At 43.1% G+C, this 24,075-nt stretch overlaps 1 protein-coding gene across 4 annotated transcripts in view; it reads right to left on the bottom strand.

Moving 5' to 3' along the window:
• The window catches only part of PPP1R12A (protein phosphatase 1 regulatory subunit 12A), a 226,898-nt gene that overhangs the window by 58,746 nt on the left and 144,077 nt on the right, over nt 1-24,075 (bottom strand). For 2 of the 4 annotated variants that reach the window (XM_054989301.1, XM_054989300.1), the window contains exons 9-13: nt 19,798-19,916; nt 12,305-12,517; nt 4,599-4,816; nt 3,897-4,055; nt 3,305-3,481 (exon numbers count right to left, since the gene is read on the bottom strand). In XM_054989301.1, coding sequence (XP_054845276.1) covers nt 3,305-3,481; nt 3,897-4,055; nt 4,599-4,816; nt 12,305-12,517; nt 19,798-19,916 — 886 coding nt within the window. The remainder of the gene's footprint in view (nt 1-3,304; nt 3,482-3,896; nt 4,056-4,598; nt 4,817-12,304; nt 12,518-19,797; nt 19,917-24,075) is intronic. The other 2 variants (XM_054989302.1, XM_054989303.1) reach the window with 2 other exon arrangements.

Here is a 24,075-nt window from a genome sequence, read left to right as displayed (position 1 = left end):
TCCCCCCTTGAGACACACTGCGTGCTGGCGCCTACTTTATATTTTTTTAGGCAGCAGGCTAAAGCGCATCTTTTTACCTAAGCTTTTAATTAGGGATTTTATTTTATCAACATTTTACTGGCCTACTCTGTTTATGAACAGTTTGTTAGCTGCTTATGTTAAGGTCTTGTTTTTTTAATGGCTTATTTTTTATACTGCAGTTTTCAATTGTAAACCACCTTGAGCAAGACTTGAGCAGGTATATAGGAATATTCTAAATAAATAAATAATAAAACCACCACCACGGTACTATGGAAAAGAACAAGCTGGCCACAGATGGGTGATGGTGGGTTTACTCCCCTTTATTCATAGCCAGATTGCTCTCCTTCTGAAGCCTTGGCAGTCTCACTCTTTTGCTAGAGCTGCTGCGTCTAATGTGTCCAAAGAGTGAGAAGGCAGAGATGGAAGCTCTTCCCCTCATGCCACACACAAGGGCTGCCTATTATTCAACTGTGGTGGGCAACCTTACATGCCTAATCTGCTAATTTAAAAGGTTATATATATATATATATATATATATATATATATATATATATATATATATATATATATATATATATATATATATATATATATATATATATATATATATATATTAAAAATTGTCCCTTATATTGTGTAAATTTGATGGGATGGCAGACAGGGCATATGGTGGTCATTTGGCTCTTTTGGTTGACGGCGAACGATGGTGAGCACGCCATGCACTGAGCACCACTGCTTTAATGGATTATATTAGTTATCAAATTAGGGTGACAGAAATAGAGGTTTATAATTCAGACATGTGCAGTGCAATTTATTCCTAGTTACAGCCCACTGAAGTCAAGGGGCTTAGACCGAAGGTACTCAGTTACACTGTTCATGAATGATTGATGTTTTAGTAACATGTCAGGTCACTAAGCTAAGAACTGCTAAATATCTCAACTACTTAGAAAGGAATTAATCAAGCTACCAAACAGGAGAGTCCCCAGTTCATTTCCAGTGTAAAGAAGATATCCGTTGGTGTATATGAATGCAGTATATCACTTCATCAGAAAAATCTATGGCTCATAATTTTCTGGATATGTTATTGTGCCTGTTAGCTTGTTATCAGTTATCTTCAGTTAGTGAGGAGTAGGTAACTGTTATATAGTTGGAGTTTCTATCTACTTCGATATATCCTCAGATATATCGAAGTAGATAGAAACTCCAACTATATAACAGTTACCTACTCTACACTAATTTAAAATAAAGAAAGCACAAAAGCTGTAATGTTATCTGCTGTGTCTGTGTCACATTAATAAAAGTTTAAAAGAAACTAGACTATCCTCATGCAAACTAGAACTGTACAACAAGTTCTTGGTGGTAGGAAATCTTGTCACTTTCTGTTCCTATTATATAGGTTTTCCATTTTTCAAAAAGGAACAACTTCATTCCAAGTCTTCAATGAAACTCTTGATTATCTCTAAGCAATTATAAGTATTTTTCAAAGACTGAATTCTCAAAATCTACACAGTACTGAATAATTTTTATATCACTGGCATGCTGTATTATCATGCATCAAGTAAGCAGACTTATCAGGATTTAAAGACTTTTCAAAGAATATACAATGTTTTGAAAATGCAAGGTAATTCAGAGTTAGACCATGAGTGTAAGGTGTTATTTCATCCTGTGCAACATACATGCAACACCTCAATGTGTGAGTGAGGGTGAAGAACAAACTGAACGCCTCAATTTTGAACTTCCTTGCTTTTTCAGTTCCTCTCAGGTTTCATACCCATTATGGGAGTTTTGGTGAAGGATCCTTATTAACTTTATATATCTTGAATCTAATTTGAGGAATGTTATGCCATTTTTACAGACCTTTTCCTACACAGAAGTTGTTATCATATTCCTTGCAAGCCAAAGTGTTCTGAAAATTCTTCCACGGTATAAGGAATATTTGAGGGCCTATTTTCCAACTTAGTCTTCCTGCATTTCATTTAAAATGAATGATCTGCCCTTTGGCACTGCTTTATTAATTTAAAATATTGCTATATTGATCTCAAAGCTGAATTAAGAATTTAGTTTCAGAAACATATCTACATTAATCTGTTGTAGCAAAAAATGTTCTGTGGTGCTTGTCTTTTAAAGCTCACAATGTATATTAAGAATATACTTCTTCAAATGCATGAAACAGGAATAAAATGTTATTTATTTGGTGGTATATAAATATAACTTTAACTGGAAGCATATGAACATTCAGGCAGTTACATTCTAAATTTAGACTTGTTTCTTTTTCTCACTAAAAGCACATACCCTTTCTCTAGAATCATTTGGGGAAGAGGGAAGAAACTATTGGGATCTACCAAACATGCAGACAAGCTGGGCTGCTATGAGTCTCTCTTCGTTTAGCTGTCAGTATCAATGCATATTAATAGGTTACTCGCACACATACATTTGCCACGTCCTCTGTCCACTTTTGATAATTTTTTTCTTATAAAAGCTCATACCTTAAACAAGTAAGCCCTTAAGGCATGAAAGCGCTTAAGGTGCTAGGTTTCTATTTATGTAAGTTGCATTTTTAATAGATTTATGAATCTCATTTAGCTTTTTAAAAGTCAGAAAACTATGTAAATACAATATATTAACATACTGAAATACACTGGTATTTCAATACATATGGAAATAGTAACTATTTAGCAATGTGAATTTTTATACATTTCCTGTTGAGAGGTGAGATACATAGCAAGTTCAAACCATGGCATTTTCTTTAACACAAAAAATTACTTAAAGACGACAAAACAAATTTTGGCCTAAGAAAATGTTTTCACAGGAAAATAAGAGAACATGAAAACAGCAGAGTAGAAGATAAAGTCTTAAAAATTTATTGTAGAACTTGTCATTTTGAAGACCATATTAATTTTTTAAAATGTATCATGTTTGCATAATGATAATTTGCCTGGTAATATTTCTTGCAATCTGAAATCTAATAAATGACTCATATTTCATAAAGTGAAGAACTCTCCTCACTGATGTGCAGGTCACAGAGAGTATTACTGTATTAGCAATACTGAATGTATACTCCTCAGTTTTAAAAACAGAGTGGCAGGTAATTATAAGAACGTTTACATAAATTTTAATGTAGGATGCTGGGGTTTGCCAGAGAAGATGTTTCCATCACACACAAGTCAGGCCTTAACATGTTTTCAGTTACATCAATCCACACTTTGGGAGCAGGAATTTTTTCCCCAGTTACTAAAAGATCACTCTGCACAAGAGAAGTATTACTTTCAGAATTTTTACACACCTGCGTCTCTCCCTGACCTCTGAAGTTGAGGACACAGTGCCAGAAGTAGTTGTAGTCAAGGCTGTGGTAGTAGTCGCGGTATTTATAACTGACGGTGCAACAGGAACGGTCACTGCCGTAGGAACATTGTCTTTGTCTCTCTCAGTACTATCCTCAGCCCATAAACGATTTGAGGTACTATAGTATCATAGCAGCAACACAAAAAGAGAAAAGGAAACAGCTAAACAATGAAAGCACTTAAACTAAAACAGTGTGAAAAAGGGATGGATTTTTTTAATATACAAGTTTGAAAAAAGGTTTTGATACAGAAGTATTTAAACTGCTCCAGGTGAGCTTCATAAGAAAAAGTAGCAAGTTTAGCTTCAACTACATTTTTAGCTGACCATCCAAGTACTGGATTTACCCTTTAACAGCTATGCAGAGCTATTACTTTATAATGAAAGACTTCTTCATTTTGAGCCAGATTCCATATTGACCCCCATTTATACAGGAAAAATGAAAAAAATCCAGAGCCCAGTACCTTCTACACAAAAATGCATGCACATACATAAGCACACAGCAGACTCAACACAAAGTACATTGATGCCTTTACCTGCTTTGTATTCCTGCTGTAGCTGAACCCGTTGTAACTTTTGTAGCAGTGCTTGTGCCAGAAAGCAGGCTTTTCTGAAGACCAGCTGGGGAGGTAACTGTTGATACTGAAGTAATACTAGAACTAATCAAGTCATCTTGTCTTCTACCAAAGGAACCACTGGAAAGTTATTTGAAGTTACAAAAAATAGATTTGAATTTACGCAATATCTGCAAAGCTAAAAATCAACACCATATTACTATTCCACCCCACTCTATTTCAATACCTTCAGATATCTGGGAAACAAACAGCATCATTAGAGCAACTGAACCCTTATTAAACATTTCAGTAAAGCCTAAAGCCCCAATTCTAAGGAAATACATGGTAGTATCTGCTTACAATCTTATGGTGTGCTTAGCAACACTGCACAGATGCAGTTATTATGACATCCCAACATTTGACACTTAAACCCTGTAGCAGTAAACTGAATTGCTTATTTTAGCATATCAATGTGTTTTTTTATGTATTTATGTTGATAGCTTCAATAACCTAACTACTTCCCAGATTTCTAAAGTTTGAACTTTAAAGAGTCAAAGCTCCCTTCATTATATAGAGCTTTGACTTTCAATTGCTCATATTTTGGTAATCTAGTTGATCCTGGACCCAGATCTTGCTCTTTGAATGCAGACCAACACAGCTACCCACCTGAAACTAACTACTTACCTTCTTTGATAGCTTGTATTAAGTGGTGCAGAACCTTCATTTGACATATTCTTCTTTGCATCTTCTTCCCATTTTCTTCTTGTATAAGAACCAGTACCACGTATTAAGCTGGATGATGTATCCCTGTTTTCTTTCTCTTCAATGTCAGACGTACTGGCCAATCGTCTTGGAATTGTAGGTGCAACGTATGCAAGTCTAGTCCCTTTTGCATCTTTCTCCTTCAAAGGACAGAGGATTTATATCAAAGAAGTTGCATTTTACCACTGTCCACTTCACTCACACATTTGTAATAAACCAATTCAACAGCATACAAGGAGGGTGTGCGATTCGGGTTAAAAAACCCGAATCTGGCCTGATTCAGAGAGATTTGGTATTTCCGAATTGGGGCCAGCATACTGGCCTTGATTCGGAAATACTGAAGCGGATATTTCCGAAGCGATTCGGGTCGCTTTGGAAATATTTGGAAATGAAAGAACTATTTGCTAGCCATTTGCATTTGCAAACAGCTAGCAAGTTTCTGCAGGAAGCAAAAGCTTACTGCAGGTTCTCTGAAGATGGGAGGGGGGAGGAGGAGTGAGTGACTCACTACCTCCTCCTCATCCCTCCCCTCTTGCTAGAAAAGGCTGGAATCTTTGCTTTGCAAGCTGCCTGCATTGCAATGCAATGCAAACCAAGCAGCAAGAGATTCCCACCAAAATTTCAGATAGGGAGGGGTTAGGAGGGATGAATGATAGAGTAGGAGTACAAGGGGGAGGAGGGAGGGGGATCAGGCAAGGGAGGGGGGAGTTAGGAGTGTCCAATCCCACTGCTACATCCTCCTTCCAACCAATGGATTCTCTGGAAGGAGATGCAGCACGGGATTTACAATAGAGGCTGGACTTTGGGCCAGCTTCTGTTGGAGAGACTGCTTGTCTCTGTCTCTGCCTTTGACTGACCTTCCTGGACTGACTGGAGTGGACTTCTGTCTTCTGCTGTGGATCAACTGACTCACTGCTGGACATCAGGATAGGAGGACTGGTAGGAGAGTTTTTTTATTTAGGGGAGAGGTGGGAGGAAGGAAGGGGACTGTGTTTGTTTAAGTTGATGCTGGGCCACTCTGCTTGCATCTGGTTAAAATCTTTTGCTGTGACAACAATGGCTTTGCCTAGTGGGCCTTGCTCTTAAGGCCTGGATTATTTTCCTTTTTTTCACTTTTTGGCTTTGGGCTAGGGCAGCAAGGGAAGAGCATTTATCTGGAAGATGGGCCACTGCTTGCATGGTTGCTCTGTTTGACTGTGTGGCCTACCTTTGCACAGTGGCTCTGGGCCTTAAGGCCTCACAGGGTCACACCAATGCCAGCCAAGGCCTGGATTATTTTATCTTTTGGGGACGGGGCAGCAAGAGAAGAGCATTTATCTGGAAGATTGGCCACTGCTTGCATGTTTACTCTGTGACCTACCTTTGCACAGTGGCCCTGGGCCTCGCTGGGTCACACCAATGCCAGCCAAGGCCTGGATTATTTCATCTTTTTGGGCCACGGCAGCAAGGGAAGAGCATTTAAACTGGAAGATGGGCCACTGTTTGCATGTTTGCTCTGTTTGACTCTGTGGCCTACCTTTGCACAGTGGCTCTGGGCCTTCAGGCCTCACAGGGTCACACCAATTCCAAGGCCTGGGTTTTTTCACTTTTGGGGGGAGTGCAGTTTATGGATTTCTATGCTAACCTCTCACCATTCTGTTTCTGGACTACAGACTCTTGCTGCTGTGACGGATTGCAGGGGCTTGTCTTGCCTGCAGCTGAGGAGGACAGGACTTCCCTTGTAGGATTCCTGACCGCCTGTCTGCCTGACCATCGCTGGACTGCAGGACTGGAGAGTGAGTTTGTGACCCACTGGGTTTTCCATTTGGGTGGGGATAGGGGTGGGGTTTTGCTTACCTGGGTGGGGGGAGTTACATTTTCCAAACACCACATCCACACACCACACAGGCACACAACAGAAAAGTTTTCCTTTTAAATAGTGTCTTTAGAAGGTAGGCCCGTTTGTAGGCCTTCAGTGGCTACTTGCCCACTGCTTAATTGATAGAGAACCAAGGACAGTTTGTTTAACCCAGTAAATAGGGATCGGTATGAAAAGCAGTAGTTAGAGTAGGTTATATTAAAAATATATACATATATATATACATACTGGTATAGTCATAAATAGGCTTCCTATTAGTGCTCCCATAACTAGGGTTTCACTGCCCCTCTCTGGCACCCATAGAGCCAGGCCGGCCTGGGCATACGTTTTGTAAGAGGCTAAGGCTTTCCTTCGATATTGGGGTTTAGGGCCATCTCGATTCCTCAAGAGAAATTCAGCTGTCTGTTAGGTTTAGGTTCCCAAACATAAATATGGTTGTCTAAAAAGACATTAGATTGACCATCTCCAGTAGTGATAAAGCCACAAGAAGCACAGATTTAGAAATAGGTAGATAGCTCTTGTAAACAAAGTTTAGATTCTTGTAAACAAAAGTGTAGATTCCGGGGGGGGGGAGAGAATGACTGATAGGAAAGCTGAGAGGGGCCCTGGGGGAAAGGCCAGAGGTAAATCTAGAGGGGGGAGGGGAGGGGGACTGCTGCAGCGCCCCCCCCATCTGAACGGAGGAGGCCCTCTCCTGCGCTGCTGCCGTTCAACGGGCTGGCTTCTGGTGACAGGAAGAGGGCTCGAAAGGCCCTCTTTCCTGAGGCAGCTGCTGGAGGGCCATCCCCAACCCAGGTGTCTCAGGCAGGGGCTGGCACTGGGAAGGGGTCTGCTGCTGAGGCTCCTCCTCCACCACTGGTTGAGACCCAGCTGCTGGAGGAAGGGTAGCATGTGGTGTCTCCTGGGATGGGCGTGGGGCACATGACTTTCCCTGCACTCCCACTCACCCCAGGAACCTATAGGATGTTGGAGGAACTGCCGGAGGGACCCCCTGCTGGGCGGTCCACCCGTTTCCTCTGAGGCCAGCAGCAAGCCTCTCACGGCTGTGCAGGAGGAGAGGGTGCTGGAGGAAGAGGAAGAGACTGGTGGAAGAGCCCACATCTCTACCCCTTCAGCCTCATCCATCCCCAACTGTCCAGCCAAGAGTGGGACACGGTGTGTCCAGCCAGAGCACCTCACAGGAAGTGTCTCATGGCGGGCCCGTGAGCGCTTCCCCTGGGAAGCGTGGAGCCCCCATCACTTCCGAAATCTGGAATCACTTCCAGAGAACAGAGGACCCCCGATTTGCCGAGTGCCGGCATTGTGGGCAGCGCATCAGCCGTGGCAGAGATGTGAACCATCTCTCCACGTCTGGGATGAGGAACCACCTGAAGAGGCACCACCAAGCAGTGCTTCTTCGGGGGGAAAGTTCAAGTGGCACCACATGGCTGCCAGCTAGCCAGGAGGCAGGCTCCTCTAGTGCTCTCCCCCCACAGGTTCCTGTAGGGCAGGGACACCAAGCCTCTCTGACGGAGAAGCTTGGTAAGCAGGGCCCTAGTGTGCCCAGAGAGGGGATCCAGAAGGCGAGCCGGCACCTCATGTGCCACATCATCAATATGGTTGCTGTAGACGGTTGCTGTAGACTGTTCTCCATAGTGGATGACTTCAGCTTCTCTGGGCTGCTCCAAGATTTCTTTCCCTGGTACACCATCCCTGCTCGCACAACGTTGAGCAGATCGGTGGTGCCCTCGTTTTACAGGGAACATGTGAAGGCACAGTTGTCCCAGGCTGCCGGGAGAACTGTGCACTTCACGTCTGACATCTGGACCTGCCCAAGTGTGCAGCAAGCGTACCTCTCACTTACTACCCACCATTGGGAACCTGAGGACCTTCTCGGTGGGGGAGAGGTGTCTGCAGTTAGGCAGGGCAGGACGAGAGACCGCCGGGCCGGCTACCGCAAGGCCTTGCTCCATGCCAAGGTTCTCGACGTGTCGCACACGGCGGAGAACATCACTGCCACCCTGAGGAGACAGTTGGACGAGTGGGAAGGTCAGGGCCCCACCACCGTGGGATGCATGGTGACGGATGGTGGCAGCAACATGAGGGCAGCGGCGCATCAAGTGAGCCAAGAGTGCATTTACTGTGCGGCCGACAAGCTTAACCTAGTGGTGAGAGATGCGCTTGGGCCGGGCTCCACTGCGGAACCCCGTGATCCCATGGCTCGTGACTTCCAGTACCTCCTCTAGAAATGTTGGAGGCTCACGAGTCACTTCTCACACAGCGTGACAGCCACTCACGAACTGCGCCAGAAGCAGGCCAGGACAGGCATGCCAGAGCACATACTGTTCTTGGACATTACCTGGAACTCCACCTGTGCCATGCTTGAGTGCTTGGTGGAGCAGCAGGCCGCACTCCACACGTGGCTCTCTGAGAGCGGCAGTGCAAGTCAGGTGGGTGAGTTCAGCTGGGAGGATTGGCTCACCATCACCCAGACAGTAGAGGTCCTGAAGCCCTTCAAGGACTTCACTGTGGCGGTCTCGTCAGACACGGCGACCATGGGTCTGATCATTCCTCTGGTGCACAAACTCCAGAGATCTCTGGCCCCCTTTGTGGACCCAGATGCACCTCGTGCTGACATTGTTCCAGCAGTGCACACTTTGGTGAGAAGGCTGCAGTGGGGCATAGCTGCCAGGCTAACACCTCTGATGCAGAAGGAGTCGTACTTGTTGGTGACCATGTGCAACCCACGCATTAAGGGCACTTTCACCAAGCAGGACGGGAACCTCACCCAAGCCAGAGATGCCCTCTGTTTGTGGGTGAGGCGCAGGCAGGCACCCTGTCATCACCTGTCATCAGAGGGGACAGGAGAGGGGCCCTGCCATGCGGGTTCCTCTTGCGCCCCCTCTGAGCAGGCTCCCCCCGCAGCCACCGCTAGAGTGTCCATGGAGATGCTCTGGTGGGCCCTCAGCCCCTCAAGGATCATGAGTCACATGAGAGAGGATTTTGCGGAGGCACTGGTCAGGGACTACCTTGTGGAGCCCTGTGAGCTGCTGTCCACCAATCCGCTCAGCTGCTGGGCCAGGAAGGAGGCAGTCTGGCCGGACCTCTCCTTCAAGGCGCAGTGGCTGCTCTCATGCACTCCGACGACTGTGGAGAGCGAGTGCGTATTTTCCTATGTGGGCAACAGTGTCAGCCCATATCGCTCTCGCTTTCTCCCATGGAGAGTCGAGCAGTTGACCTTTCTGAAGGTCAACTCTCGGCTCTTCGATTTCTCCAGACTGGACTTCCACAGTGAATGAGGTGAGCCTTCCTTGTGGCCTGCATCCTCTGCAAGTCTAGTCCAGGGGAATCGTGCTCTTCCCTAAACAAACTTGTAGAAGTAGGTAAAAACGGCCAGCAGAAGGTGGGTGGGACTCAGTGGCAAAGGGAATGCACCCTGCAATTTGGCCCTCACCCCCAAAAAACAAGAATTAAAAAACTGACCCAAAACTGTAACAGACCCTGAGGGAACAAATTTATTTTGAAAAATAATAACATGCCCCCAAACTGTTGATTGCCACTGGAGGGAGAAATAGGTTAGATAGGGCCTGGTTAGGATAGGGATGCTCATACTTTGCTCCTGTTTACTGTTTACTGTTTCTTGATGTTTTGAAATGTTGTTTTATGTTTTCTAATGTTATTGCATGCCATTAAAATGTTCATGTTGAGGGGTTGTGGGGGTGGGGCAGTTGAGGACAGTGCAGGTGGCCAGCTGATGATGAAGACTACATCAGTGTCTCACAGATGTTTGCAGGTACAGCTTGAAGCTGGTGTGTGTGGGGGGGGGGACCTCTGTAACTGTGCTCTGAAAATGCCATTGTGTTGTGCTTGTGGCCGTGCATGGTTCTGCTTTGTGGCTGAACTGGCTGAACTGAAAGCACAGCTGCAGGAAATGACAATGGTTCTGCTGGACCAGGTTGCAAGAGTTTCCCCCTTTCATTTTGGTATGGGAGGGATGGAGGCTTGCTCTCATGCTGTGCCAAGAAATAAAGTGGTATGGAAAGAAACTGTGTGTGTGCGGTTTTTGTTATTCTGTCCTTGGTTTCTGGAATGGAGGCTTTCAACCAAGAAATTCAGTTGGCTTGAGGTGAGGGGACAGAGGTTTGCCCCCCATGGTATGATTGCCTAAAGTAACAGATTCTTTGATATGAAGTGTCTCGTGTTATTTTTGTTTGGGAGACTGCTGTCATGCCCTGTGGTGTGCCCTCTTGCTGTGTAACCTGAAACAGTTAAAGAAATAAAGCGTTTCTGACAGCAATTGTGTTTTTGAGATTCTCTGATGTAAAGTGAGTTGTGTTGTTTTTGTGTGGGAGACTGCTGTTGTGATGTGTTACAATATTTTACCTTTACAGTTGTACTTTGAAAGTTAGAAAATAAAAAATTTTAAACTTAATTCAATGTGTGTTTGTGTGTTGTTCTCTGGCATACAGGTTCCCATCATAGGGAACAATGGGGAATGGCTGGCCAGCCTGCTCTGGGGGTGGCAGGGAACTTTGGGGAGCATGTATTTTGGTCTGTGGGGATGTTGGGGGTAGATTTAAAGGGGAATTAGGCCTGTGGCTGTAGATGCCACATTCCATGAGTTCTTGCTGTGGGAGACTGGATTTTCCCATAACAAGAGCTAATGGAGAGTGGCTGGCCAGTAACTGCAGGTGCAGGGGTGTTTAGGTTTGGCGGGAGGTGGCTCTTCTGTGATGGGTTGCTTGGGAGTGTGTCGTGTGGCGGACAGTGGCTGTGGCCACTGGCAGCACCAATCCATGTGTTTCTGCTGTGTGGATGGAAGTCTTCTACACAGTAGAAAGAAGTTGCATGGTGTGGTTGTGAACCAACTTTGGGGGGGCCATGTCATGGTCCCCCAAAGTGCAATCTCCCTGAATCTTGGGGGAAGTTGGGAGGACAGGTAGGAGCAGGTCCCCTGAAAGTTGGGTGCATTTTGCTTATAAAATGCCACCCCAAGCCACCTAGAAAGATGACTTCTTTTTCCCCATAAAGAATAATGGAGAGTGTAGGAGGATGGGGGTACCTTTGGGGGGGCATAACATGCCCCCCCCAAAGTCCAATCGTTCCGAAACTTGGGAAGTTGTTAGAGGAGTGTTAGGAGAAGGTACCCACCAAGTTTGGTTTGCCTCCTAAAGAAAATGCCCCCCACCACAGGCTCCCGGAAAGCCAGGAGCATTTTCCCCATAGAGAATAACAGCTGGATCTTTCCAAAGCAAATCCAAATATTTCTGAATTGGGTATTCTGAATTGGGAAACCCGAATCAGGCTGGCCCTGCACACCCCTCATACAAGTGCAGAATGTGACACTTTGGGCTGGTTATGTATTCCATGGGTACAACGTGACTAAATCAATGTAAGCACAACTTAATGTCGGAAAAAGCATCTTGCTGAAATGGAGTTATTTTAACGTTCTCTTGCACATTCAGCAATAGAACTTTTAATATGCATTAGCTACAGAACTGGATAAACAATAAAACAGATGAACAATAAAAACTTTACCATTTGAGAAAACAAATAGCTGGTTGCCATACCTGAACTAAAGTCACAGAGACCAATGAACATTCTTTATAATTATAGAGAAATATCAAAATGTCGAGAAATCAGTATTTCCCAAGTGTCCATCTCAATCTGCCTACCATCTAGGCCTCTGATATCAAAGTGGCTCCACACCAGATTCTCACTTCCACAGTTCACAGAAAATGGTCTGTTCCAACCCCCCTTAATTATGTTGTATTTTCTGCAAACAGATTACCTTGTCTTTGTTGTCTAATGAAGACGACAATCTAGGGCTTGAAGCTGACCGCATAACGCCTGTTGAATCCTTTTCTTTCTGAGTTTCTTTGCTAGCTGTAATTTCTGCAAGTGCCCCATAACTGCCAGTTTTTCGGAGACCTAACCTCCAAGATGCAGGAGACTCATCTTTTCTCTCATCTTCCTTGGGAGAAACCTTAGATGAAGTTGGAAACTGTAAAATATAGCATCGTTTTTCTGTGAGTGTTGCTCTCCATGTATCTTCTGAGCAGCTATACATTTGAGAGTGCACATGTACAGGCCACAGCATGACAATCTAGAACATTGCAGGAACAGAGAATGCTCATATCTCCTTCCCTAACATGTTTTCCCTTGTGTACATGAATTAGTGATCTGGCACCTTCTGACTTCATTCCTTTGTGGTCACCACAGAGGGTAAGAAATTTTAGGACATGCAAAGTTTCTGCTGGGAAGGAAGGTAGGCAGGATGCATAGAATACATTTGGAGAGAGCAGTTACAGTTTCTGCTTCATAGCCTTCATGAAATCCCATACTGGGAGGCCAGGAGCCACTTTGACTAGTACAGATCCTCCATCACAAACTAAATCTGGCATGATACCATTCCTTCCTTTCCTTGTTAAATCCTACTGGTGCACCAGGTGCAACACCATCATTGTCTTAGAGTTTGGTTAGGTGCTTTCAATAATTTGCCAGTTGTTATAGAACTGTTTCTTGACTGGATTCAACCTGGCATTTATATTCATTGCACCAGTCATGAAATATGGTTCAAGGCTACATAAGCTTTTCTTTCACACAAATGATTTGTGATCTCTTTCTCAAAAGGCTGCTACAGCCATCTATCCCAAATCTTACTGAACAAGTTATGGGTTGCTCAGAGACAGAGAACTTCCTTTTAAAGCTGCATTAAGACCAAGGAAGTAAGACAACTTTCTCAGTGAATCCTAACCTTGGCAGCATCCACACAATATGGTCTTGCACTAAAACAGGACAGAGAAAAAGCAATTTTGGTCCTACGATATTTATATTTACTAAAGCACCTCCTATGCCCTCAAAAAATCTATACAGGCAATATTTCTCCTCAGCTGTTCACAGGTACTGACAATATAAAATAAGTTGATACCTACTTCAACTACTAGAAGGAAGTTAAATGGCTAAAGCAGAAATAAAAGACCTGCCAAGCTACGTGAAGTAATATATGTAGCAGAGTGTCTGCTGCATTGTAATCGTCAAAGAAGGCATTCATTCACAGATAATATGCATGAGTAAACATGTACGTCAGGAAATGATGCACGCCTCATTAGCATCAAAAGTCAACAACATGGTAGCCTGTGCTTGCTCACTCCAAAATGTGGCACTATTCAGAGGTCACTAAAGGAAAACCAACATTCCTGGAATTTCATGCTTGCTATGTGTGGTATTGAAGAATTAACTTGCTTCCAATAAATATATTCTGTAAGTCTGTGAAGAAGAAAGCAAGATCTCACACAATTTTCTAGGAAAGTTAATGATTTTATTTTATTTAAAGTCTCAAAAAACTGAGTCAACTGTTCATAGGGTTAGGTTTAAACACTGCACTATTAACTATGAGATGCAAAAAAAAAAGGACACACTGTTTAAAATCATGCAACCATAGTACTAACATTTGTATTAAAATTTGTTATTTCGGCAATTTGGAGGGGGGTGGGGAAACCCATTCACACACAAAGCCCTCACCAGAGACTTTTCACCTTTACTGGGCACAAGAACAATGCCAGTTTTACGTAAGCCCTGCCTCCATGATGCTGGATCTACAGAGTCCGCCACAGGCATGACAGGAGCAAGGAAGTCATACTAAAGCCAGTTGGGACAAGACATATAAGAAAACAAAGATTGAAAGGAAAAGATGGACATCTTTATTTCCAATGTCCATACACTTGAATCTCTATTAACTTTTCACAGAATTCTGGAATGGACTCAGCCCCTTTTCTGTGTTAAGTTTGCAGAGCAGTTCTGTGTTATTCTCCTTTGCAGAATAATATTACTACTAGTAAGAAATATGTGGAGGGAGAGAAACCCAAACTCAGAAAGAGAGAGGAAACAGAAAAGGACCGTGTGCAGAAATGTAAGATAGGAAGAGAGGCAGGCAAATGTTGGAGGAAATATAGATGTGAAGGGGAGGGACTACCGATGATGATGGGATTTCCAGGATTGTCATTATGTCCTCTCAAAAGTAGCCATGGTGGTAGGGGTTGTTTTGATGGGGAAGGGGGGAATCTAACTTCCCAAGTGTCACAGCCTTAGTTATCTTAGGCCTCCTCATGGCTGCTTTTTAGAGCCGGAACACAAGATGGGAGATCCAGCCACAGAACTCCAGTGTGAAATTAAACATAGTGACAGACTGACTGTCACTCTGACACACCAAGATGCATCAATAACAGCCTCCTAGGAGTATAGAATGGGTAAAGAAGGGTTGGGAGTGATGGGAGATCTCAGTCTGATTTACTATCTTGTAATTTAACAATCGTGTAGTCTTGTTTTCTAATCTGAATAAGCTGCCACTGCTTCTGATTACCTTTCTTGTCACCCTGCAGAAGAGTAGTCCTTTACTAGACTGGAAAAGGCAGCAGAATCAGCTTGTAATGCATAAGTAAACCTTCAAACTGTGTTTGTGTTCCTTTTGAAATACTTCACAAGGTGACAAAGTAGTCTCTGCAAATGAGGACAACTCCTGTACATAAATCTTGTCTACTTCACATATTGATTTTCTTTCCTTCTTCTGGAGACAGAACTCAGAACTACAATAACTACTATGCTTTTACTACAGCATTTTTAGTAGCTTTACCTGGGAGTCCTCAAAACCACCTCTGTTATATGCATCACCTGGGAGTTATATGCTTTACCTGGGAGTTTGAAATTGAAAGCATCTTGTTTAAGACCACTTGGAGCTTAGGGCTGAGGCAAGATCTAAACTTCTGACTAGCCAGCTCAACACAACCACTAAATTACAAAAGAATTCTACCTGTGTTATGATATATGAATATACAGTAGACCCTCATCATTCACAGATTGTGATTTCACTTATTTGCATCACAGTCCAATCACGTGATGTGGCTAGACCTGAGCACACTATCTCGCTGCATGTATTGAGAGGCACAGCAGGAACAAGTGCGGGAGCCTTGCATCCTCCCTTCTCATGATCACCAGTTTCTCATAACTGTGCCCACTGGGAGAGTTGCATAGTACCCACCTTGCCCAGGCAACCTGTGTGGAGTCGCACACCACACCTACATCAGCCAACAGCTCCTGTTTGCAGCACTATTTGCAGCACTGTGCAACACTGCCCTAGCCAGAAGGCAAAATGGCCACTGCTACACAACTCACTAAACAATGCTGCAGCCATGCTAGTGAGCATGACTTGCTCTGACCAGGCCTCCCATCATGAAGCGATGGTCCCAGGGAACAGCAACAGTCTACTGTGCGTATGTGTGTTTGTAGATACATACCAGGCCTATACAATTTCTGACTCACTAAGTTGAAAGTAACCCATTAGCCATTCAGCTTTATCACATCTACCACCCATTTTTGCAGTCCTAGGCAGGAACTATAAACATGAGATTTGCTGAGCTACTGTTGTATCACAATATATGCCTGATGGATTACATTAAGCGTTTGTAGAAATTGATATAGAAACTTGGAACTCATTCTCTGCTCGAAGAGGCTCAAAACAACAGCCTTAAATGTGTTATATATAAAGTCTAAGATGCCATGATCAGATCATGAGAAAATGGAACCTCTGTAGTGCCTCAAAACTTGGGAACTGAAATTTCCCATAAAATACTGGCCAAGAGTCCAGCAAAGAGCAAGGCCAAGTTCTCCCCCTACCTTTGATGTGTCTAAACATACTTTTGTTTTAAAGGTTCCCAAACATTTTTTAAAACTTACTTTTATACAAACCTATGGTTTCATTAAACCTGGAAAACTACCTATAAGCTAGAGATGGGCACGATCCAAAAAAAATTGCCGATCCAGCCGATCGTGGATCGGCGCCGGTGACAATCCCAACTAAACGATCCACACCGATCATCTCCCGTTCCCGATCTGTGAATCGTGGAGGCCAAAGCAGGGCGTGCTGCTATTCCTAGCTATGTGGGAAGGTGGGTGTTGGTGGCAGCTACCGGGCCCGGGGGGCATGGGGAGATGGCGACGAGCCGCCTCACCTCAGGGGGCAGGGGGTCTGGCCGCTCGCCAGCAGCACCCCCCATGTGCCCGCCCGCCAGGCCAAAAAGGAGCGCGCTGGCGAGAAAAGAACGGTGGGTGATGCCGATGGCATCTGTGTTTGTGTTTGGCCATCTGAGCTGCCTATCAGGGTTTGCAGGGAAGAGATTGGAATGCCCATAGCTACAGAACACCCCCTTCCCCCTCCCTCCCCTGGCTGTCTTCTCCCAACTGGTAACTGCTTTGCTGCTCCGTGGTTGGAAGGAAGCCCTGCTGATCAAGGAAAGCTAGCTTCCATTTGGGTTTCCAGGTGACAGAAGGAGGGGAAACACAGCTCAGGCATTCCCCTGGCTCCGTTGCCCCAGGAATAGATTACTGACGCCTGAGTGTCTGGCTTCCCAATCCGAGCACGATCCAGCCCCGATCCAGCTCCCCTCCCGATCGCTGGATCGTTGGCCGTAGCCAATCACAGTCTGCTGAGTCACGATCGAGCGATCGCCATTATCGTGGGTTTTTTTGGATCGTAATGCGGATCGTGCCCATCTCTACTATAAGCTATGTTTAGCCTCAATTTTTCCCCTGGAGGGGGGGGAGGGGATGTACCTGGCTATTATATATAAAGATCAAACGTAAGTATCAAATTTAATTATGCCCTTTCCAGCAACAGTAAGTCCACCATGCTATTTACTATTACAAGATCAGTTTACAAAGAAAAGATGTTGCTGGTTTCCACTTTGGGATGGGCTTGTATGGCTTTCCTATTGATGGTGCAGCTGCTGATAAAATACAGCCACAATGGGGCTTCCACATGACAGGTTTCTGTGCAGTTCCCCTACCCCAATTCCACAGCAGAGGCCATCCTCATCCCCTGAGCTACTGGGCATTTGAATTTTTTTTTTTTTAAAAAAGTATCAGCACTAGAATATTGTTATATCAATATACTGTTATAAGAGTAGATGTAACAAGCAATGTGTCAATTTTTAAAAAGAACCAGTTTGGTGTAGTGGTTAAGAGCACGGGTCACTAATCTGGAGAACCGGGTTTGATTCCCAACTCCTCCGCCTGAAGCCAGCTGGGTGACCTTGGGTCAGTCACAGATCTCCAGAGCTCTCTCAGCCCCACCCACCTCACAGGGAGATTGTCCTGAGGATAATAACAACATACGTTGTAAACTGTTCTGAGTGGGTGTTAAGTTGTCCTGAAGGGTGGTATATATATTGAATGTTGTTGTTGTTGTTATTAAAAGTAAATCTCTAGCCCAGCCTCATTGTGAATATATGCCTTTTTCCTTACATCTCTGCAAGGGAAGGAGCTAGATACTTCAGAGGCAAGAATTCAAAGAACTTGTTGTAGAATATCAATGTACCAATATTCTAGTGCCTTTTTTAAAAAATTGAACACACACCCCGCCCCCGCAGTGGCAGGAGGAGATAACAGCAGCCATAGGAACAGGGAAAACTGACATGGGGGGGTGCAAATTCAAATTTCCCCACTCACACAGCAGCCATCCAGGCTTAAACTGTGATGTTTTCCAAAAATTTGGAGAAAAGCAGGTACCTCAGAGTTACACAACAAATGCACTACAATGCTGTGAGAAGCAGGGGTGGGGGGGAATTGCTTCCCCACAGAATTGAACCTGGAGCAGATAACACATGAAGAAATGCCCTTAGGATGGGCATCAAAATAATGGAGCTGGTTTTAAAACTAGAAGTCCACATCAAATATGATCTACTCACTACTGACCACCTGCCGAACTTTAAAATGCAAATGTTTCTGGAAAAGCATGATCATAAGATCGTGATTAATGGCCAGAGTGAGAGAAGAAGGCAGTCCTAAAGAATGTGGAACCGTATGGCATGCAACCCCCTACTCTGCAAAGACCAGACTCAAACTCTAGAGCTCAGAGCCTTCAGACTGCTGCAGTGCTTAATCAAGGTGAGTGCACAGTTCTGTCACTATCAAAGGTAACAAATGAGTGCCAACTTACAAAGATGCTGTAGAAGATACTGTTTTCAGAGTGTCTCCCCCCCCAGAAATGCCAAACCCAAATACCTTTATGTACCTCTCTCTCTCTCTCTCTCTCTCTCTCTCTGCGTGTGTGTGTTAAGACAATAACCAAGAAATACACATAAAATTTAAAGCTATGAACGTCTTAAATTTTAAAAATAAAGCTGTCAGCTGACAATATTTTGTTTCTTGGCATGTATTTATACTCTCGACTAGTTACCACATGGATCAATGGCAGTTTTTAGGAGAAGAGTATCATAAAGCTTCAAGAAGAGCTGGGAAACCTAGTTAAAGTGCTTCAGGTCCACGACACAGTCATTTGCCCTAATTACCATTACTGGATATTGAAAATTTATGGGCAGCACACAATAAATATTCATCTTGTTTCCTTCTATAACTGTCTTCCAACAACAGGTGAATATTTTCAGGTTCGTCTGGCTTTCCCTCAGAGACCCTCCTTCTTTTTTGATGTTTTAATTACTTTTAACTTTTGGCCTCCTTGCTAGCCTGAACAGAGCAGAGAAGTGGGATATAAATTCTGTAAATAAATAAATAAAAGATCATAAAGGATTTTGCTGATTTAAAATGTCATATTATGTGCCAACAAAAGGTCGTTATGTCAATAACATGGGATCTTTTGATACACATGGCTCAAAAGCATTAGTAACTGATCCTATATGAACACTTCAACAAATTAAGTTACGTGAAAATCTGTGCAGGACTCAAAAGACAGCTGTCTAACCTAGGATATATAACAGCAATGAAACTTTAACCAATGTATTTCTATTATAATTCTTTGAAGCTGAGTGACCCCAATGGACCATCCTACAACAGTGGTATTTTAAAGGCTCATTATCTGTAATAAACATTTTCCAACTGAACCCCAAATCAGTTTTGCACAAAGCAGCTACCAATTTCCCTCATTGCTATTTTTAGGACATGCACATATTCTCATTTATATGCAAAAAATAGGACTGGCCCACTGAATTCGTGGCACAGTAAAGATGCCTTCCCTTCATCTATCCACTGCGTAGAGCTGGCTCAAACATATCTGGCACCCAGCAGCCTCCTCAGCTTTAGACAGAGCAAATGCCTTTCTTAACAGAAGCCCTTCTAACAAGAAATCTAAACAAAGCAAGTATTCAACTAAATTCTAAAATTCTAAAATGAGTGCTTCATTTATCAGGGCACCATTCAAGTTTTGAATGCAATAATAAGTGCAAACTAATGTAGTCATTTATAATAATGGAACTGAAAAAAAAACAGTGTTACCTTCTTAATAGGGGATGTAGGTGTCACCTGACCAGTAGTAACAGAAGGTGTTGTTATAGCTATGGGAGCTGTTTGCACACTGATCGCATTTGAATTATTTGTTGCAGGTTTGTTCTTGTCTGAAAATAAAACATTTAACATGTAATGGAGTTAATAAATGATTTAAAGAGAGCTAATATGTTTGACTACAGAGAAGCCTATTTTGAGTAGCAGTGTTCACAATCATATGATGGGCTGAAAGGCACACTAAAGGGGAGTTTGTTTCATTGTGGGAAAAGTGCTTGAATGGCACATCAATGCTACTGAAGAGCAAGGACAAACTGATTTCTGAGCAGAATCTGTTTACTTGCTACATGTTATCTGAATGACAGATAACTTGAATGCAGTAAAACAAATTGGTTATTTAAAAGCGTATCTACAGAGTGCTAGTTTCTAGTCATTATGGTTGTAAACAAAACTATGGGGAGAAGTAAATGTCTATTAAGTGATTAAAAATTATAACAAAAACTCACTGATATGAAGAACAACACCACTTGATATAAATAAAAAAACCCGTATCATATTCCCAGAAGCTATGGCGTACAGACATACTTTTGTTAGTACAATTTAAAGCAATACAGGATACAGCAATAAAGCAAGTTATGAAAATCTTTCAACAGAACCCATTTTCAAAATAGAAGCACGGTCTAGTCTACCAAAAGCCCACAGCAGTGCATGTGTGTAGCTTAGCATGTGCCTCAGAGCCCATTAGAGCATGCATGCATGTGAGCATGCTCTGAATGCGGGTGTTATAGGAAGAGACTGGATCATCTGCAGCATCTATCTGAAAAAAATGTTCTGAGTTGCTTTTTAATAGCTTTACCAGAATATTGAAAGTAACAAGACAATGACTTATTTGCTTTTTAATTTTCTCCATTTGGATAATGAAAATTTAACTATCTTCTAGCACTGCAATATTTATTTTTCAACTCATTTAAAGCAGTTCTATTTTGAATTTTAAATTTAAATATATGTACACAAAAATATGTCAAGTATCAAAGCTTTTACGTTGTGAATCCACCTTAAAATGAATAAAAGGGAAAGAGGGAAGTACAAATTTGGAATAGAGCAATGCAGCTCCAGGGAAAAGCCATAGTTCTCTAGCATGCCAAATAAAGTATGATGAAAGCCTTGTTGATATTTAAAAACCTCCGAGTTTACATAAATTAATTCTTGTGTCACAGTCATATTTTCCTGGCACAAGACTGCATAGTAGCAACAAAGAAAACACAGTAATGAGAGTCATGTAGCTCAAGAAATGCTAAAGTGATCAGTATGAAAAACTTTAAGCTGCTAGGGGAAAACATGCAGACATGACAGTCTTACAGTATTCAATTAAAGGGAGATAAAGGTAGATCACTTTATTTTAAAATTAATGTTAAATTGCAATATTGTAAAATCACAGAACTAAGGATGAGATAGAAGGAAGAGAGAAGCTTCCAGAAGTCTGCAACTGTACTGTTATGGTGAATATGGCGATAGAATGATTATAGATAGGTTTCACCACACACTGCAAGGTGGATTTGCTGTATATACATAGGATTTACTTTGTATTTTAAAATGCCATGGCCTTTGGGACATATATTAGTAAATTTTGATACACTCTACCCTCTTAATGAGGAGACCCTGTAATTCAGCCCCGCTCCATCTGGATTAGCTTCAAGTGAAAGGGACAAAGCTCCCCTCCACAGTGACTGAGGAAAGCAACAGCAGCTGAAAGCACTTCTAAGGACATTTTCTCTGCCCAGCATTCCTAGCAAGTACAGCTTCTCAGCCAGTACCAACACTGTTCATTCACCTCTTCAGGCTAGTGTCTATCTTAAGTTATTATGACTAAAATTCTAAACTAACTAAAGTTCTAAGCTAACTTTTGAATTAAGTTTCTCTGAAATGTTGTTTGGGATAATAAATATGTATTTTACTTCCCTAATTCTGCTAGACAGTTTTGTGTAATATAAACTTCTGTTCATCTTATAAAAAGGCATCTCTTTGCCTGTTTTGGACCTGTTTGTCTAAAGCTAACAAAGCAATATGACATAAACATTAAAAACTCACAGATTTTTATTTATCCTAAGGGCATGCACCATTACAGATAAGGTAAAGATTACACTGTTCCGCTTAGCTCCTTGGGAAAAGGGCAGGACAAAAACGTAATATACAGATGGATTGTGAGATGGATCTTTCTCCTGACCAAGTCAAGACACAAGGCAGATAATAATAAAATACCACAGAACCAGATAAAATCACATAATTAAAAATGTGAATGCATAAAAGAAACAAAATACACTCTAAAACACTTTTTAGAACACTCTGTACACATATTCCTAGTGGCTCAGATTCAGGCAGCTCCAAATACTCTGCAAAATTGTTCAGTTCTTCAGCCTCACTTAAAAGCTAGGAGGGTAGAAGCACCCAACCTACTTGGGCAGGCTGATCTAGAGATACGGATCAGCCCCTGAAAAAGCTCAAGCCCAGGCTCTTACAGAGTACACCCTAGACTAAAGGAGACAACTAATAGGCTCTGCTAGGAAAAGCAAAGATAAAACAGGGTTGCAATTAACTGTAACTGTTCATTGAGTATCTGCTGTACTGGTACACATTGAGACTGCGCAGGTGCAGGCTGGCCTTGGAGAGAGTTATCGAGCTTTAGGACCCTGCGAGGGGGAGCTCCTCCTCACTACACATGTGCACTCAGCTTTCCACCAAAACAGGGTGATGTGAGACAGAGCTTCCCTCATTCCCTCAGTTCTGAACCGCCATAAGCAATATAGTCTTGTAAAGAGCTTACAGTGGGACAGGAAGGAGGGAATGGAAGATTTGTATTCACTTACTGTGAAGCTTCCTTTCTCAGTGGTCCAGAAGAGGGGCAGTCCTTACTCTTGGGATATAGCTCCTCCTCTCCGAAGGCAGGGACAGACAGCTGATTTTGATCCCGGAGCGGAGGGTCTTGTCCCTGGAATTGCCAGTCCATTCCGAAGCCCTGACTCCCCATCATGATACCAAGAGGGAAAAATAACTCCCCTCATTTTTTTTAAATAAACAGAAAGGTCCCTCCCTTGAATCCAGTGGGAGGAAAACTGTCATCCTAACTCTTTATGTAATCCTAGCAGCCGTCCCCAAAGAAATTCAGGTGAGTAGGACTGCCCCACTACTGGACCACCAAGAAAGGAAGCTTCACGGTAAGTGAATACAAATCTTCCATTCTCTAGTGGTCCTAGGAGTGGGGCAGTTCTTACTCTTGGGACATACAAGAGCAATGTGCCCCAGGGTGGGTAGTCTGGCTTCCAGGCCTAGAGGGTGTGTTGTGGTACCCTCCTGCTGAAGGTTGTCTCTGAGGTCAACTTATCCTATATTCCTTGATAAAAGAATATACTGATTTCCATGTGGCCACCTTATCCATCATTTCTAACGACTAAAGGATTTATAGGCTGCCTATGTTGCTGCTTCCCTTAGTGAGTGCACCCTGACACTTAGGGGCATCTCCAGACCTCTGGCTTGACCTGCTAGAATTATATACCCTTTGCTTTACCTATTTAGCCAAGAAAAGGACATTCTCTGTTCCCAAGGAGAACCTCTGAAAACACACAATTAGTGTCACAGACTCGTGAAATACTGTTCAGTCCTGCCTGAGTATAATCTCATGTCTCTATGTATATCATAGTGAGATTCGGTGTGTGTGCGTGCGTGTGCGCGCATGCACGCGCGTGCACATGCAAGCTTTGGATTAGGTTAGAAGGAGGGAAGTTCTATCTCTTCTGTCCTATGAAAATGTGAAATTCACCTGAAGAAAGTTGGTTCCGTTCATAACATGCTCTACCATCTTGAAGGAAAGGCTATGGATCTCTATCTCCTGGTAGTGCCTGCCATTCTGTCTTGTCTAGCTGATTTTATTCCCATCTGAAAGATGGCTTTAAAGGTCATCATAGGCCCAAAGTGCCTTTTAGATAATGCTCTCAATACCAGATTAAGATTTAACGTGGGGAAAAACTGGCGACTCCTTGGAGGATTCAACAATGAGGCCCCTTTTTAGAATCTGTTGCCATGAGGGTGATATATAAGGGAATGTCCCATCCTAGAACCTCTAATTATTGAGATGGTCACTACCTGTTGTCTAAGGGTGTTACAACTTTTCTTCTACCCTGCTTGAAGGAGGATAGTAACCCCCTAATTATCCCCGAAAAGTTACATGTCTCTATCCATGCACTCTTCTGGGAACTTGGCAGGAATTTTTATAGACTC

Source organism: Eublepharis macularius, chromosome 9 (assembly GCF_028583425.1).
Source record: "Eublepharis macularius isolate TG4126 chromosome 9, MPM_Emac_v1.0, whole genome shotgun sequence".
NCBI classification, from domain to species: domain Eukaryota; kingdom Metazoa; phylum Chordata; class Lepidosauria; order Squamata; family Eublepharidae; genus Eublepharis; species Eublepharis macularius.
The sequence above is the reverse complement of the archived record's forward strand: the minus strand, read 5'-3'. Positions and strand labels throughout refer to the sequence as shown.